This window comes from Phodopus roborovskii, unplaced genomic scaffold, assembly GCF_943737965.1.
Source record: "Phodopus roborovskii unplaced genomic scaffold, PHOROB, whole genome shotgun sequence".
NCBI classification, from domain to species: Eukaryota; Metazoa; Chordata; class Mammalia; order Rodentia; family Cricetidae; genus Phodopus; species Phodopus roborovskii.
Window position 1 is genome coordinate 548,667 of NW_026125911.1, and position 17,175 is coordinate 565,841.

The window sequence follows — 17,175 nt, forward strand, 5'->3', positions numbered from 1 at the left end:
TAATTATTTTGACTTAGTTTTTTGCTGGCATTCCTTGGAGTGTTAAGTTTCCCTAGGATGGCTACTAAGAGATATTGTAAATGAACCACAAATAAACATACAGTCCTGACATGACTATCTCAAGGAAATAAAAGCACACAAGTTGCTGAAAGCATAAACCATCCAAGAAAAATTGGTTTATGTTAGGTCTGGTTTGCTTCAACAAAATGAAATCTCTTAAGTCCTGCTATCAAGATGCTTAATCTGTCTCCTGAAACTCAGAAAGCTGGACTACAGAACACAGTCGTTTAAGAAAGCCCTTCACTGTGACTCCATCAATACAGCACGGTGTGATGTCCAGATATCAATTTCAGTGTTATCACTCAAATTTTTCCGAGGCAATCTTTGTACAAAGTCACAAACTGCTAAGCAAGCGTGGAAGCCAAGCATTTACACACAGAGCTAGGAGGGGAGTCTTAATGCAGCAGAAGATGAGAAGCTGTAGTCCTTCTGAAAGACTTACTGAACAGAAAAGATTTTCTTCTGTCTGATGGATCAGGCATGGCAGGATAAAGTGCATGAGAGTTTAACATGCTACACAGCCATATGTTCCCTGGATTTACAAGCTGTTGGGATGACAATCAGTCACCGGGCTCAAGCAGCCCTCTCATGAGGAAGCCTGGAAACAATCAATGCAGACATGAAGGGTCTAAGATCTGTTTTTACATACTAAGCACCCCATTTCTTTAGACCCCACTCCTTTACAGTGAGACAGGCAGGATTCACTTGCTCCTGGCCACCAGAGGAAGCAAGATCACACAGGGCAGAAAGGCTGAGCAAGGCTCCACACAAGTCTGTTCTGTTTTGACACATGCTGTCTGACAATCCCGTGATTTAATCCCATTTCCCATTCACCATAACAAATGTGCATCAGTTCCAGTTCTGTCTCAATTGTGTTGACATTAAGGCACTAAACAGCTTATAAATACACTGAGATAGCACTGTCTTAGGTCATGTAAAAGGCTGTGCTGACTTACAAAACGGTTAAATGCATTTTTACAAATTTGTTCATTGAGACAGTCAACAGATGTAAAAATATTTCACACAGAAAAGCAATTGACTGTCTTATCAGCTCAGCAGTAATTTGAAAAAAGATGAGATGCAAAAAAATAAATAAATAAATTACAGCTGGATGGCCATGAGATGATGTCAAGTGTAAAAATTTGATTCAGGGTAAGTGGTTCTTAGACCTTTACACTTCAAAAACTTCCAAGTACATCTTTAAGATGACCAGATCCCCTCTTATATATAGTAACATTAAATTGTTTTCTCTTATTAATAAGTGATAGAGACATTGATGCATTAAAAAGTGTCAACAATGCCAGGTGGTGGTAGTGGCACACACCTTTAATCTCAGTATTCATGAGGCAGAGGTAGGCAGATCTCTAGGAGTTCAAGGCCAGTCAGATTCTACAGAGCAAGTTCCAGGACAGCCAGGTCTACACAGTGAAACCCTGTCTCCATAGAAAACAAAAAAGTGTTTATAAAGAGTAAGGTAAGACAACTGGAGTCTGATGCTGAGACTGTGAATAAACAGAAGCATCCTTTAGACTAAAAGTTTAGAATTTATCATCATTGGTAAACAGCCATTCTAATGAAGAAGTCATGAAAGATTCTTTAATAAAAAGGGGGGAATCTTCTTTATTTAATTTAGAAACAATCTTATTTTACATATCAATCCCAGTTCCCTATCCCTCCCATCCTCCCATGCCCCCCACCCACCTCCATCCCACCCCCATCCACTCCCCAGGGAGGGTGAGGCCTTCCATGGGGGAATCATCAAAGTCTGTCACATATTTTTTTTTTTAATGTATAGGACTACTTTGCCTGAATGCATGTCTAGCACCAGCAGAGGCCAGAAGAGGGAGCTGTATCTCCTGCAGCTACAGTTAAGGATAGCTGTGAGCTACCACGCGGGTGCTAAGGATTGACTCTAGATCCTCTGTGAGAGTAGCAAGTGTTGTTAACTTCTGTACCCTGGGAAGGCAACTTGGTTTCTTTGAGACAGAGTCTATGTAGATCAGACTGTCCTGGAACTATGTAGATCAGGCTGGTCTGGAAGTCACCTCCAGGAATTAAAAATATGGACCACATCCAGCCTCAGGAAGGCAACTTTTTATTTTTAGCTTACACTAATAGAGGAGACTGAAGTGATTAAAATCTTAGTGAACAGAAAATTATTTATAATCAGGTACATAATAGCTTAATCATTTGTCCTATAAATTTGGTTATTATAAAATATAACTTTACACCTCCTGGTAGTGGTGGTGCATGCCTTTAATCCCAACACTCAGGGGGCAGAGGCAGGTGTATCTCTTTGAGTTTGAGGCCACCCTGGTCTATAAAGCAAGTTCCAGGATAGCTAGGACTATAGAGAAACCCTGTCTCGAAAAAATAAATAAGTGATAGGTAGGTAGGTAGAGATAGCGATAAATAAAAGTTAACATTGGAAGAGAGGGCTAGAAATCTAGCCCCATGTAAAAATTAAAAATTCCAACATTTCACTGCTACTAGTGACTCCGCATTCTAAACATCTTTCTGAACCCTGCAGTGTTACCTGCTATGACCTTTGCTGGCTTTCACTGAAGGAAGGAGGGATAGATTAATAATGAAGGTAATGGAAAAGAAGGGCCAACATAGGAAAGTAGTAGGAAGTGGAAAATAAAGGGCAAATGATATAGACACAGTCAATGTCTCCAAGAAAACCATCTAAATCCAGTATCACATAATAAATCATTGAAGTATCTCTCTCTTACACACACACACACACACACACACACACACACACACACACTAATCTGAAGTGCCTATTAGACTTGATGTGTAGTAGGCAATAGTACACACATACAAAACTAGTATGCTGGTCAGGGGGAAGGCAGAAGCTGGATGTCCATCTGGAAGTCATCAGTATATAGATGGTACTTAAAACCATGGCAGCACTGTACCTTCTATTGGCTCCAGTTTGAAGTAATCCTTATCATAAATCATCTGTCTGGTCACTCAATTTTAAATTAATATATACTATAGTACCTTCTGAATCTTCACTATATTTTTAGGTATTTTACCTGATACTTTAGCTATAGATTAATTTGCTTAATCAATTGACAAATATTTGCCATGTGTAATTTTGCTAGGCATTAAGAATCCAGCAGTCAATATAATTCCTTTCATTTTTTTTGTTTAGTTTTGTTTTTCTAGACAGGGTTTCTCTGTGTAACAGTCCTGGCTGTCCTGGAACTCACTCTAGACCGGGCTGGTCTCGAACTTACTGAGATCTGCCTGCCTCTGCCTCCTAAGTGATGGGATTAAAGGTGTTTGCCACAACCACCTGGCAATTCCTTTTTTGTTGTTGTTGTTGTTTTTTACAGAGATTACATCCTGATCAGAAATATGGATGTTAGTTTAGTTGAACGGTCACACAAATACAATATAAAGTTATAAACTGTGACCCAGTGTAAGAAATTTTAACAAGTTAATGATATTAGAAGAGAGGACATCACGTAAAAATTGCTATTAAGTGATGTAAGTAATAAAGAAGTGGCCATGAATGGGGGGGACACAGGAGAAGCCAGAGTGGGGGATGGAGTGGGAATGATGTGGATGTGGTGCTCATGTACTAAGGTCTCAACAACAAGTTTAAAAACTACCAAATGCAAATTAGTAACATGATAAACAAACGAGGAGAAACTACTATCCACTAGACTAGAAGCTGTCAAAACAATGACACCACCAAATCCAGGAAGGATGCACAGCAACAGTAACTCCTGTTCATTGCTGCTGGGAATGAATTGCACAGGCACCATAGGAGACACTTTGGCAACTTCTTGTACAATCAAACATTCTCATACCATTCTGAAATCGTGCTCCTTTATATTTTCATAAGCAAACTGAAATGTTATACCTATATAAAAATCCTCCACATAAATGTTTACCACTCCTTTATTACTGCCCAAACTTGAAAGCAACAAAATATTCTTTAGTAAGTAGATGGATAGACTGTTGTGCACAGATGAAACAGTTATCGTTTGGATTTAAGGGTTGCCCCCTAAGGATCCTGTGTTGAGGGATTGGTCCTTGGCTGATGATACCACTGGGATATAGTGGGAAATGATAAGGTATGGCCTAATTGCCAGAAATAGATCACCGACGGCACATCCTTGAAGGCTATATTGGTACACAGGTCCCTTCTTCTCTTTCTTCTTGCTTCCTGGCAAGTAAGCTGATAGCTTTCTTCTATCACAGTTTTCTTCCACAGTGCGGGCCTCATCACAGTCCCCAAAGTATGTTCACCTACTTGAACTGAAACGTCTCAAACCATGAACCAAAATAAAGCTCTTCCCCTTTATGTCTGCCCCAGTGGCAACATGTTATCTAACATAGCACCAGTCCACAATGAGATATACAGCTATCCAAAGATGCAGAACAGGGACAAATAGATGGCTCAGTGGTTAAGACCACTTGTTGCTCTTGCAGAGGCTGCAGGTTCAGTTCCCAGAACCCACATGGTAACTCACAATCTTCTGTAACTCTAGTGCCAAGAGATCCAAGGTGCTTTCTTGGCTTCCAAGGAGCACCATACACACAGGTGGGACATATACATACAATGCAGGAAAGACAGCCATGCATACAAAATAAAAATAAGTAAATCTCTCAAAGACATAGAGGACATGTAAACATACTTCACTAAGAGAAAGAAGCCTATGTGAAAGGCCACTACCCGATTCCAATTATGACACTCTGGGACAGGCATTACCATTGACAGTAAAAGTCTTGGTGGTTGCTAAGGGCTAGGAGGATTTTTAGGGCAATAAAACCATTCTTTATGATTCTCTAATGGCAGATATATGTTGTTAAACATTTGTCAAGATGTATACGGCCTTATCCACATGGCAACATCCACTCTTCCTTTGACTCAGCTTAAATGTCAACTCCACTATGAAGCTTTGGCAAAGCCTCTAAGTAAAGCTCTCTCTCCTCCATCCTCCTGCAGGTCTTTGATTATCCCACTCATAGTACTTAGAACCTACTATTATGGTTTACTTTCAAACCAGTTTCTACTATCACATGAGCTTAAAACCAGAGACAGACTCATTCTTCACATCCCCAGCATCCAGGAAATAAAAAGCACATAATAATATGTGAATGAACACATGAGTGGATAATTATGAAGACCTTAACTCAGAACACAAGACCATATTGTAAACTTGGTTAGCATTTAATCTGCATGTAGAACCTTCCAAATGGTCAACTTGCTTACTTGTTTCATATTCTGGAAAAAACCACTGGCCTGATATTTAGAAGCAGGTGGCATTATGCTGACAAATGGCCTTGCAAAAATACAATACACTTATTCTACTCCCATAAATGTATTTTAAGAGTCCAGTCTCGATTTCATAGTCACTTTCCCTTTTTTACTTTCTAGAGATGCAACTTAGAGTTAGTTAGGAAAGAAGAGAGTAAATGAACACACAGTCAAAAATTATTCTGCCAATAAATACTTTAATGAGAACCAAGGTCTATAACATACATAGCAGTAACTGTGCTGGTAACCATCTGCTGTAGCCTGTCTGGAGATAACCAACTACATTTAACCCACAGTTGAAAAGAAGGCCCTTTTGAATGTCACCCATCAGTATCCATCTTCACAGAAGACACCAATCTGGGGTCACACTCTCAATGTTAATACTTCCTCTTAGGGAAGAGGTAACACAAATGCATAAACGGCCTTAAGACATTCTACTACTCTTCAATTAAAGGGCCCTTGGGAGACCACTGGTTCTGTAAACACATAAATCTTTGTCAAAATACATTAGGAACACAAAGGATAACAGTAGAAAGTGTGGCAGGGCTGGGCTTAGACTTTCAGTTCTTAGATTTGAAGCCTCTTGAGCTGCTCGTATGTAATAAAAAACTGAAAAATGAGTCATGGAAGATTTCTGATTTCATAACTGAAAATTAAACCTGTTTTGAAAATTATGCATCGCATTCTCTAAATTAATGCACTTTGTCTACAGGGGATTGGCTTCAAAAACTTAAGATAAAATGTGTTGAGTGCCTACTATGTACCCATTATGATCAATGCACTGAGCAATGAAAACAGATTATAATATAGCTATAGTTTCCAAAAGCAAACAGAACAAATACAATTCTAAAGAGAGATATTCTCTCTTTTTACCCTACAGATTCCAGAAGGACAGGGAATTATTATTATTCAACCCTGCCAAGCTCACATGTACCCACACAGAACCATACACAGTGTACCGCACATAGCTCCATAACTAGGAGGCACTCAAGCACAGCTGAAGGAGAGAAACGCCCCCACAATAAAGAGTCTTACTAGGCTGGGGATTCTTTTTCTCTATGAATGCTTTGTGTCCTGCTAGTATTTAGCAGCTATTTAGGTCTCATAGTTAGACGTTAAGAAATGTAGACCACAACAGCATGGTGTCTCCTATGAGCTTCTTCTGTCACTGTTGTTAAAAATTTCATAGCCCTTTTAAGACTGGCTGTGAATGACATTTTACTTTATTACATTTATTTGCTTATTCATTCATTTGTTTGTTTGTTTGATGGGGAGGGGTTGCACTTGCTGTGTGTGCACGTGTGTGTGTGTGTGCGTGTGTGTGTGTGTGTGTGTGTGTGTGTGTGTGTGTGTGTGTCTGTAGTTTGGAGAACAACTTATAGAAGCCAATTTTCTCCTTCCACCATAAGTCCCAGAGATTAAACTCAGGTCAGTGGGTATGGAGGTGAGCACCTTTGCACACTGAGTCATCTTAGACATCCTGATTTAAAGAGGAACATTTGGAACATTTTTTCTGTCCCTTTAAATGTGTATTTGCCTCCATAGGAAAGTGTTTCTCTACTTGGCTCCATTCACACTGGTTTTCAATGGGATTCTTGTGTTTTTACTTGCCTATAAAGGATTTAATAATCAAAATTATCTTTCCACAACCTAGAATTACCAGGGACTTTGGAGCACTGGCTTCCATTCTCAATTTCCAAAAGGATACAATGATGTTCCAGGGTCCAAGCCGAAGCCAGTTTGGCCAAAATCCTTTATAGAGGGCAAAAAAGCCCTCATGTTTCCACATCTAAGATAAAGACATAACCAAAAATAGTGAATTTCCATTTCTTTTTACATTTGACAAACACATTCCATGCCCACACCCAGAAGCTTTGGTTATTATGAATGGCCTCTTTTCTGAAGATATATTTTGTAGTCTAAATAATTTGAAGCCTGAATCCATCAAATCATTATTCAACATTTACTCAGTACTCAACATGCATACCACATACTTCTTAATTCTGGGAACATAACTGTAAAGAAGAGCTGGGCATGGCAGCGCATGCCTATAATTTCAGCTGTGGAAGTAGAGGGAGTAAATCAAGAGTTCTAGGCTATCCTTACCTATACAATTAATTTGAGATCAGTGTAGGCTACATGAGACCTGTCTGAAAACACCCTAACTAAATGTAGTGGGTCACAAACAAAAAAGACAAGAAATAGAAGTTGCTGGGTAGTAGAAGGGAGTTTTGAGGGAGAGGGACAGGAATAAGAGAGGATAATGCAGGATAATTGATTCAAGATCATTATATGAATATGTGTAATGAAATTGTGATTAATAATTGCACAGGCAATATAATAGAAGTAACTAGAGATAGCTACATAAAGTAATGGCACACCTGAAGAACCCTATTTCCAGTCATCCATAACATGTATAGTTCTCACATCATAAAGTATCAGGACTATTATGACTCACCAGAAGAACACAGCAGAAATTAACACTGCTAGATTATAAAGGGTATTTGATATATAGTAAGGTGTCTAACTCCTCCTCCTTTCTTGAATTATTCACTCTGAAGGAAACCAGCTGTCATACCATGAAGAAAGGCCTACTCACAAGAAGCTGAAGCATTTAACTAACACTGACAAGTTGTCTTTGAAACAGGTATGCTAGCCCCCAGTCAAGCCTTGATGACTAAAGGCCTGGCTGACATACAAACTCTTAAGGGGTCTTACTCTAGAATCATTCAACAAGGCTGCTTTTCAATACCTGATGCCCCCAAACTGGAAAATAATAACTATTCTTTTAAAACCCTGAGTTTAGAGTAATTTGTCTGTGCCCCTATAGAATGTATGTTCTAATGTGGACAAGCAAATAAACATTGTTACAGACAGACAGATATTGGTAGATACTAATATATGAATACATATTGTTAACCAAAAATGATAAAAGGGATGAAGAAAACCAAGGAAGGGAATAAGGACTTGAGAAAGTCATTTAACTTCTCTGACTCTATTTTCTACTTTCAAAGTTATTGTGACTCGATGATATATTTCATGTGAATGCTTTTGAGGACTATGTGTGGGGAATGACATGAATTGCTTTGCAGTGTGGTGCCTTGATTTATTTAGTAGGATGTTTCTATATGCACCAAATGGTCTCAAGAACTGGATGACAGGGGGCTGGAAAGATGGCTCAGAGTTTAAGAGCACTGGCTGCTCTTCCAGAGGTTCCGAGTTCAATTCCCAACAATCACGTGGTGGCTCACAACCATCTGTAATGAGATCTGGTGCCCTCTTCTGGCCTGCAAGCATACATACAGGCAGGACAATGTATACATAAGAAAGAAAGGAAGAAAGAAAGAAAAGAACTGGATGACAGACTAAAGGTCAAAAGCTGATATCATATGCTAAATTCTGCCAAAAGGTAATTTATATAATAGGCAAATATTTATTAAGAAGTAGCAATATGTTGGGTGTATTGTGAGATACTGAAAAATGTAAAATTCATTTCTGCCTTTTCATTGGTGAAATGAATTTTACCAGTTTTAAGAAATGAGCATATTTTAATAAGGTAATGATATGAGCAGCCAGATTTAAAAGTATCTCTTTTTTTCCTTGTCCTGAAAATTAAGAATTAAGAAATAAGAGTCCTTATTAACTACTTGGGATGGAGAGGACAAATAATAACATAGTAACGATATTCCTGATGGGCAGCCACAGATAATATACTTCTACCAATAGACCAGCAGCAAATTGGGAAGGAGTGAAGCAAGGCAAAATTCACATTTTAATTTTGAAAATTACTCAAAATAAAGCTGAGATGCAGATAACCTAAAACTATATAATTAAATGACAAGAGACCACAGAGATAATCTATCACTATCTCAATTACCACAACGAAATCCCAATTGATCTAAGATCTACACCTACAAACTAAAATCAATCTTTAATAATTATAAATCTGATCATACATATTACATTCTTACTTAAAAGTTCTCAGGTGGTTTCCATTCTAATTGTAAATTCTCTGTAACGATCTAGAGGATCCTATATGATTTGGACCCTGTCCGATTCTGTACACTCAATTCGTACTACTTTCTCATTCATTCACTATACTCCGCCACATAATACTTATTTTTAACTCTAATATGTCAAACTCATTTCAAATCAGGCCCTTTATAATCTGCTCTTTCTTTATGAAATGGCTTTCTTAAGATTTTTCATGTGGCCAACTCCTTCCCATCATCCAAATTATCTATAAGCTTTTCTTAAGCATCCTAGCTGAAAGAATTCAAATGACCAAGTTGCTATTTCAATGTTTACTTCTATCTAAAATTATTTGTTTATCTCTCTCAACTACCATATAACTTTCAATAGGGAATGAACAGTGTTTGCCTTGTTCACCTCTATATACCCACCACCTCATACCTCTTGGAACATTAAAGTTTTGTTGAATATAAATGCATACACACAAAAATAGTATGATGCTCTAACAGTTCCAAGAATAATCTGAATCCTTATAATTCTCCAGGACATTTGAAGAAGTAGGTTATGTGTGAACAAATAAGAACTTCTGCAGGTAAACACAGATAACAGAGCTCTGCAATAAATATATCAAAATGTGAGTATAAATCCATTAATATCTATTAATACCTGTCTGTTTATATCAATTAGTGTTATTTGGGACCAGTCTGGGATAAATAGGGAATTTCAGACAAGTCTAAGCTACATAGCAAGATACTTTCTCAAAAATAAAGAAAAAATAAAAAAATATGAGATCTGGAGAATTAAGAGGAGTGGGAGAAAGCAAAAAGGTGCAGGAAAAAGCAAAATGGATCATTTAAGTTATTACAGCAGATATCTAAGAAAGTATATGGATGAACACTTAGGAGAAAAACATTTAGGGCTGGACAATTTTCCGTGCATTTGGAATGTAGAAAAAGGGAGACATGGGGTGTAGGGGTAAAAAAGATACTAAAGAACTATACATATCATTACAGAAGTAGTGACTGGGAACAATTCTCTGAAGGATATAGTTTGGCACAAACCTTTACTGCAAAAAAATATTGTATATTACTTTAGTATACTCGGAAAGTAAAAAGGTTGTGAACTACTCTACCTACCTCTCTGTTTGATTATATATCTATCTGTACGCTAATGATCCCAAGGACACTTACCTATAACCACAAAATTCCCCCAACTTAGCCTAATATCTCCAAGTACCACGGACTTTTCCTCGTACACATCAAACTAAGCAACAAAAACCATGTCTCCTAAAAAAATCTGTTCTTTTAATTTTTTAGGAATTTATTTATTTATTTATTTAATATGCAGTGTTCTGTTTGCATGTATCCCTGCAGGCCAGAAGAGGGCACCAGATCTCATTACAGATGGTTGTGAGCCACCACATGGTTGCTGGGAATTGAACTCAGGACCTCTGGAAGAGCAGCCAGTGCTCTTAACCTCTGAGCCATCTCTCCAGTCCCTCTTTTAATTTTCTTATATGTATGGATGTCTGTCTGTGTACCTCATGTGTGTGCTTGGTCCCACAAAGGCCAGAAGATGGTCAGATACCCTGAGATTGGAGTTATGGATGGTCATAAAACTGCCATGTAGGAGCTGGAAATTGAACCTAGGTCCTCTACAAGAGTGTGGCCAGTGTTCCTAACTGCTGAGTCCTGTTCATCTTATGATGTCTCCTCCATCACTGATTGCCACTATCTTGTCACCAAATCCAAACCCAGGAAGTCATTTTGACACCGCCTCTTTCCCACACCTCTACATCATCTCAACAAAACTCTATTATTCTAATTATTCTCAACTAAATTATTCTTAATTCTGTTCTACCTTCTACACTCGCAGTCATATTGAGGCTCAGGCCTTCATCTTTTCTCACTCAGATCACTACACAAGATTTTAATCAACATCCTTATCTCCAGTTCAATATCTCTTTAAGTCAACCAGATCAGAACCAGTACTACCTGGGAACTTCTAGGAAACATAAATTCTCAGGTCCTACTTCTGACATGCTGAATTAATTTCAGGTGGTTCTGAAATATGTCCAACTTAGAAAACCCACTCACTGTTCCACCTTTATCCCCTTAGAAAAGTGGTCGTCAAGCTTAGATGAACATACAACCACTTGTGAAATCCAAAGCCTATTGATAACCAAGGTTCTGAGTTGACTGATCTCAGGCTACTAAAATAACACATAATGGTTGTTCAATGTTCAGAATATGCAGCAAGAAGAATAAAGACTGAAAAGGTCTCAAACATCAAAGAAAACAGAAACTCTAACCCAAATCCACAGTATACATACCTTTAAAATACCATCCAGAGTACCCTTGTAGAGGTCCACATGTCCCACTATTGCTCTCTGATTCATCATTCGAGTTCTCACCACATCAACTGGGTTAGATGCCAGAGCCCCGGCCAAACCACAGGTAAAGCTAGAACTAAAGGTGAAAACTAATTTAAGAAAGTATATTATCTCCACTTCCACCACTTGCCCACTTAAACAGAATTTAGGTCAAACACAAAAGGTATAATAACTCAGATCCATTAGACAAAACCTGACAGCCCTTCATTATAATCTAAAGAGAAAGAAAATCCTTTCTAATGAAAGGTTGGTTGTCCCTTTCATTTTCATTTTAAAACTCAGTCTATTTATAGAGTAAATAGTTCATAGGCCTAACAACATCCTTAAGCAGGAAGTGTCTTGCACCATTGGTAAGTTACATAAAATTTTCTGACCACAGCATCATATACTAAATGTGTTTAAGTAGCAGAATATCATACATGTTATATGACAAAGAAAATGTAAGATAAGAACAGAAACAGTCTTTGTCAAAAACTGTTTAGCTTCAGAAACTATAAAATCTGACCCCTTTTTTTCCCCCTAGATCCCACTGAGAGGAAATTTCCCTTCTGAGGCAAGAAAAGCAATGTGCTTGTAAGAAGTACAAGTTGATGGAATGGGGGCTGCAGCTCAGTTCATAGTGTTTGCCTCGCAAGCTTGATGCCCTGGCATTAATCTCTAGCACCGCAGAAACGGGTTGTGCTAGTGCACACTGCGTATCTGTAATCCTAGCCCTCTGGAATTAAAGACAGGAGGATCAGAAAATCTAAGTGATCCTTGGCTACACAGTGAAAATGAGGCCGGTCTGAGATAAATGAATGTAGTGATACACTATTTATAATTTATTTAAGCTTGACTAAGGATTTAGAAAAGCAAAGCAGCTGGCCCACTAGCTTCTTACCTCTACCACACACTGTCTCTACAAGCTCTCACCAAGCCTCAGACTATTGCCTCTCCTCAACATGGTTGGAGAATGAATGTTCCTATATTCAGTGTGGCTGGAGAATAAATGCCTCATACTGACTACTTGCTCCTGTCTTTTATACCCCTCAGGTACTGGTATTAAAGGTGTGAACTGTAATTCTTTTTTAGATTGATTCAATCTTATGTAGATCTGGGTGGCCTTTGACAGAGATCCATCTACCTCTTCATCTTGAGACCTAGGATTAAAGGTGTGTACCACCACCTCCTAGCTTCTGGTTGCTGGGATTAAAGGTGTGTATCACTACTGCCTGACCATTATACTTCGAGGTTAACTTTACTTTTCTAACAAATCATAAATAACACCTTTCCTCTAAAGAGAGAAAGTAAATAAACTACAAACTGTCTAAGAATATCTTACAAGCCAGGTGATGGTGTTACACATCTTTAATCCCAGCACTTGAAAGGCAGAGTCAGGAGGATCTCTGAGTTCAAGGCCAGCCTGGTCTACAGAGCTAGTTCTAGGACAGCTAGGAATGTTACACAGAGAAACCCTGTCTTGAAAAAACAAAACAAAACAAAAAAGAGTATCGTACAAACATCTAATTGGTCTCCATACTATACACAGCTCCCAGGTGTTCACAGCATCTGAGCCTAAGTGTAGATATTGGGTGGGGGAAAACATAATCAAAGTACTACATATACATGCTATGAATATGAACATGTTGTGTTATTACATAAGGAAATATGATACTCAAACACATAATCTTCTGTAATGAATACACACTATTTAAATAATGAGAAAAATAATAGGAAATGGCACAATAAAACTCACTATTTTATATAATTCATACATAGCAATTCATTTAAAAGTATAAAATATTCAGAAGGCTTTAAGTATTGTCCATAGGAGACAAATATTAAGGGCATGCATATCAGTTATAATTCACCTGAGGATATCAGTAAAAGAGGCTTTTTATAGTCAAACTGCTGAACACAGAGAAGGAATCAAACATAGATCACTTACACAAAGTGAGTTAAAATGGTGTCGCCCAGCATCCCAGACAGTATCAGGTGCTTCTTGGTAATATCATAAACTGGCAACTCCACCCCCACCACGATGGCAGCACGCTGAGCAGTTGGGACCACACCCTACAAAACCAAAGTGATATCAGACACCTGAGAAATTCTGACAGTGACGAAAAAATTTCCAGAAAAATAAACTCAGTAATGTATAGTTGATCCTTTCAAATCAATGACTAACACTGGGTATGTTTATAATTCCCAATCCACATTCTGTACTAAAATAAAGCAATTCATAATATCTAAAGCACAAGAGACAAAAGAAAAACAGATAAAACACATTAAGTTGGACTCCACCATAATTAAAAACTTGCAATTTAAAAGATACAATGAAGTGAGTGGGGAAATAACCCACACAATGGAGAAGTACCAGAAAATCGTAAAGAATGCAGTCATTAGAAAAATGTACATCAAAACCATAATGACAGTTAGGCAGTGGTGGCACACACCTTTAATCCCAGCACTTGGGAAGCAGAGGCAGGTAGATCTCTAAATTCAAGGCCAGCTTGGTTTACAGAGTTAGCTCCAGGACAGCCAGGGCAACACAGAGAAATTCTGCCTAGAAATAAAAAACAAAAAACAAAAACAAAACAAACACAATGACATGCTATTTCTTTCACACCTACAGGGATGACTGTAGTCATTTTTTTTTTAAAGTAAAATAGTAAGTGTTGGCAGCTAAACACTGAGCTGAACTCCTGGAACCCAGTTGTAGAAAGGGAGGAGTGATGAGCAAAGCGGTCAGGACCAGGCTACAGAAACCCACAGAGACAGCTGCCCTGAACAAAGGGGGAGCTCATGAACCCCAGACCAGCATAAGACTGACCCAGACCCCCCAAACATGGGTCTCAGTTAAGAGGCCTGTGAAGTCTATGGTAACTCTGACAATGGAACCAGGATGTATCCCTAAGTTCAGGAAAGGACTTCAGGAGCCCATTCCCCATGAAGGAATACTCCCTTAGCCTAGAGACACAGGGGAGGGTCTAGTCCCTACCCGAAATGATTTGACGGTCTTTGATGATCCCTCAAGGAAGGTCTCACCATCCCTGGGGAGTGGATAGGAGATGGAATGGGAAGTCTGTGGGGGACATGGGAGAGAAAGGGAACTGGGATTGATAGGTAAAATAAGAAAAAAATATTTAAAAGATTAGTAAGTGTTGGTAAAGATGTGAGGAAATTGGAACCCTTACCACTGCTGATAAATATATAAAATGGAGCACAAAAATGGTAAACAATTTGGCATCTCCTCAAAACATTAAATATGAAATTACCAGAATACCTGGCAATTCCATTCATAGATATATGCTAGGATTAAAGGCCTGCACCACCACCACTTGTCCTGAAAACACATTTTCATGCAAAAATGCCCGTGACAATGTTCGCAGCTATAGCTAACACACTATTGAAAAGTACAAAATAATTCAAATGCGCATAAATTAATGAACAGATAAACAAAAAATACAGTATATCCCTCAAATGGAATTTTGATTTGGCCATAAAAAGAGGTGATATACTGGAATATGGGGTTTAGCTATTTAGACTATTTGCTTAGAAAGAGAGGAGGGAAGGAAGGAGAGAGATGGAAGGTGCACAAACCTAGTCCCTGAAGACTGACATAATACAATTCTACTTGGATGAAATATGTAAAGTACGTGAATCTAGATGGACAAAAAGGAGAGTAATGGTTTTATAATGTTCTGAGGATTGGAAGTCATGGGGATGATTAATAAACAGTAGGGAGTTTCTTTTTGGTAATGAAATGCTCTCAAGTTAGACAATAGTGATGGTGGCATAAATCTATGAAGCCACCTGATATAATTGTATATTTTGAAGATGAACATTTTTATAATATATGAATTTTCCCAACAGCCCAATAAGGCTGTTAGAAAAAAAATAAAAGCATAAAGGAAAAGGCTCTGTAGAGGGCAAAGTTCAGTAGTAAGGTGGCAAGTTATATGACTCCCAAAATAAGAAGTCAGGACAACAATGGGGACTCTGTATTACAAGGACAAAAAGAGAACATGAATGAATCAAGAAAGCGGTAGAATACAGCTTAAAAAAAAAACAACAACACAGATATAGAAAGGCGAGGCAAAGAGACCTAAGGCAAAGTCCACAGCTACAGCCTCATCAAGAGGGTGAGAAAGATGGTTAGTAGCAACTACACATAAGCAGTAGAGTCCAGTAAGCCAAAGTGGCAACTGAGTGGCAGTCCTGCAAGCATTAAATCAAATAGGAAGACATGGTGTGACACTGAGTGTTCCTGGATGGCCAACGAACATTGGCGAAGCAGTCTGCTGCATCACTCCCCAAATGTGGGAGTGTAATAATCAGGTATCATCTTGAGAGGGGGCCCAGTGCTTCACAAAGCTATTCTGCAGAACTGAAAAGAAGGGGGAAAATCACAAGCTCAGGAACAGGGATACCTAAGACACCTAGAGATACCCTGACACAGTGTCTGGATGGAAGATGTCCACAAGAAAAATTAACATGGAGAGAGCAAGTTAGATACAGACCTACTGAATTTTAAGTGGAAGGAAGTGTGAGGCACGAAGGATGAGGATAGAATGCGCTCCCATCCTCCGCAGTGAGCAGTGAGTCCTGTGGATTACATTGAAGCTGAAACTCTAAGATCTTACAGAGAACCTGAGTTCAGTTCCCAGCACCTATGTTTGGGAGATCACAACTGCCTGTGCCTCCAATTCCAGAAGGATCCCCTGCCTCTACTTTAATCTACAGAGTTACTTGCGTTTATACCTACATAAACACATACAAGTATAATTAAAATAATAAAATAAATAAATAAAATAATAAAAATGTTTTAAAGATATATGACCAGGAGCCCTTAGTAAAGAATAAATTTTGGACTGGAGAGATATCTCAGTGGCTGCTCTTCCAGAGGTCCTGAGTTCAATTCCCAGCAACTACATTGTGGCTCACAACCATCTGTAATAAGATCTGGTGTCTTCTTCTGGCCTGTAGGCAGACATACAAGCAGAACACTATATACATAACAAATAAATACGTCTTAAAAAAAAAGAATAAGAGCCAGGTGTTGGTGGCACAGACCTTTAATTCCCAATACTCGGGAGGCAGAAGCAGGAGGGTATCTGTGAGTTTAAGGCCAGAATGACCTACAGAGTTAGTTCCAGGAGCTACACAGAGAAACCCTGTCTCAAAAAAAACAAGACATAACAAAAAAAGAATAAATCTTCATAGAGCAGGTAAATAAGAATTAGGTGAGAAGAATCAATCATTATTAACTCTTTAAATGAGGCAATGACTAAGATAAAGAAGGGACGGAAGAGTACATACCTTTTCAATAACAACCTTAAGTGTAAATGGTATTAAGTCACTAGTAAAAAGCCACAGACAGAATTAAAAGAACAACAACACTTTAAGATCTAAGTGTTATCAATAAATGACTTGCCTCACTAGCAAAGACATATTGAGACTAAATGGAAAGTAACAAAAAATGATAATCAAA

The 17,175-nt window shown here is 38.4% G+C and overlaps 1 protein-coding gene across 3 annotated transcripts in view; it reads right to left on the reverse strand.

The window, feature by feature from the left end:
- Positions 1-5,518: 5,518 nt before the first annotated feature.
- Slc25a14 (solute carrier family 25 member 14) overlaps positions 5,519-17,175 on the reverse strand; it is a 45,645-nt gene continuing 33,988 nt past the window's right edge. For all 3 annotated transcript variants that reach the window (XM_051178970.1, XM_051178969.1, XM_051178971.1), the window contains 4 exons: positions 13,633-13,757; positions 11,646-11,781; positions 7,050-7,130; positions 5,519-5,950 (listed from right to left, as the gene is read on the reverse strand). In XM_051178970.1, the coding sequence (XP_051034927.1) occupies positions 5,909-5,950; positions 7,050-7,130; positions 11,646-11,781; positions 13,633-13,757 (384 nt within the window). In that variant the 3' untranslated portion in view covers positions 5,519-5,908. The remainder of the gene's footprint in view (positions 5,951-7,049; positions 7,131-11,645; positions 11,782-13,632; positions 13,758-17,175) is intronic.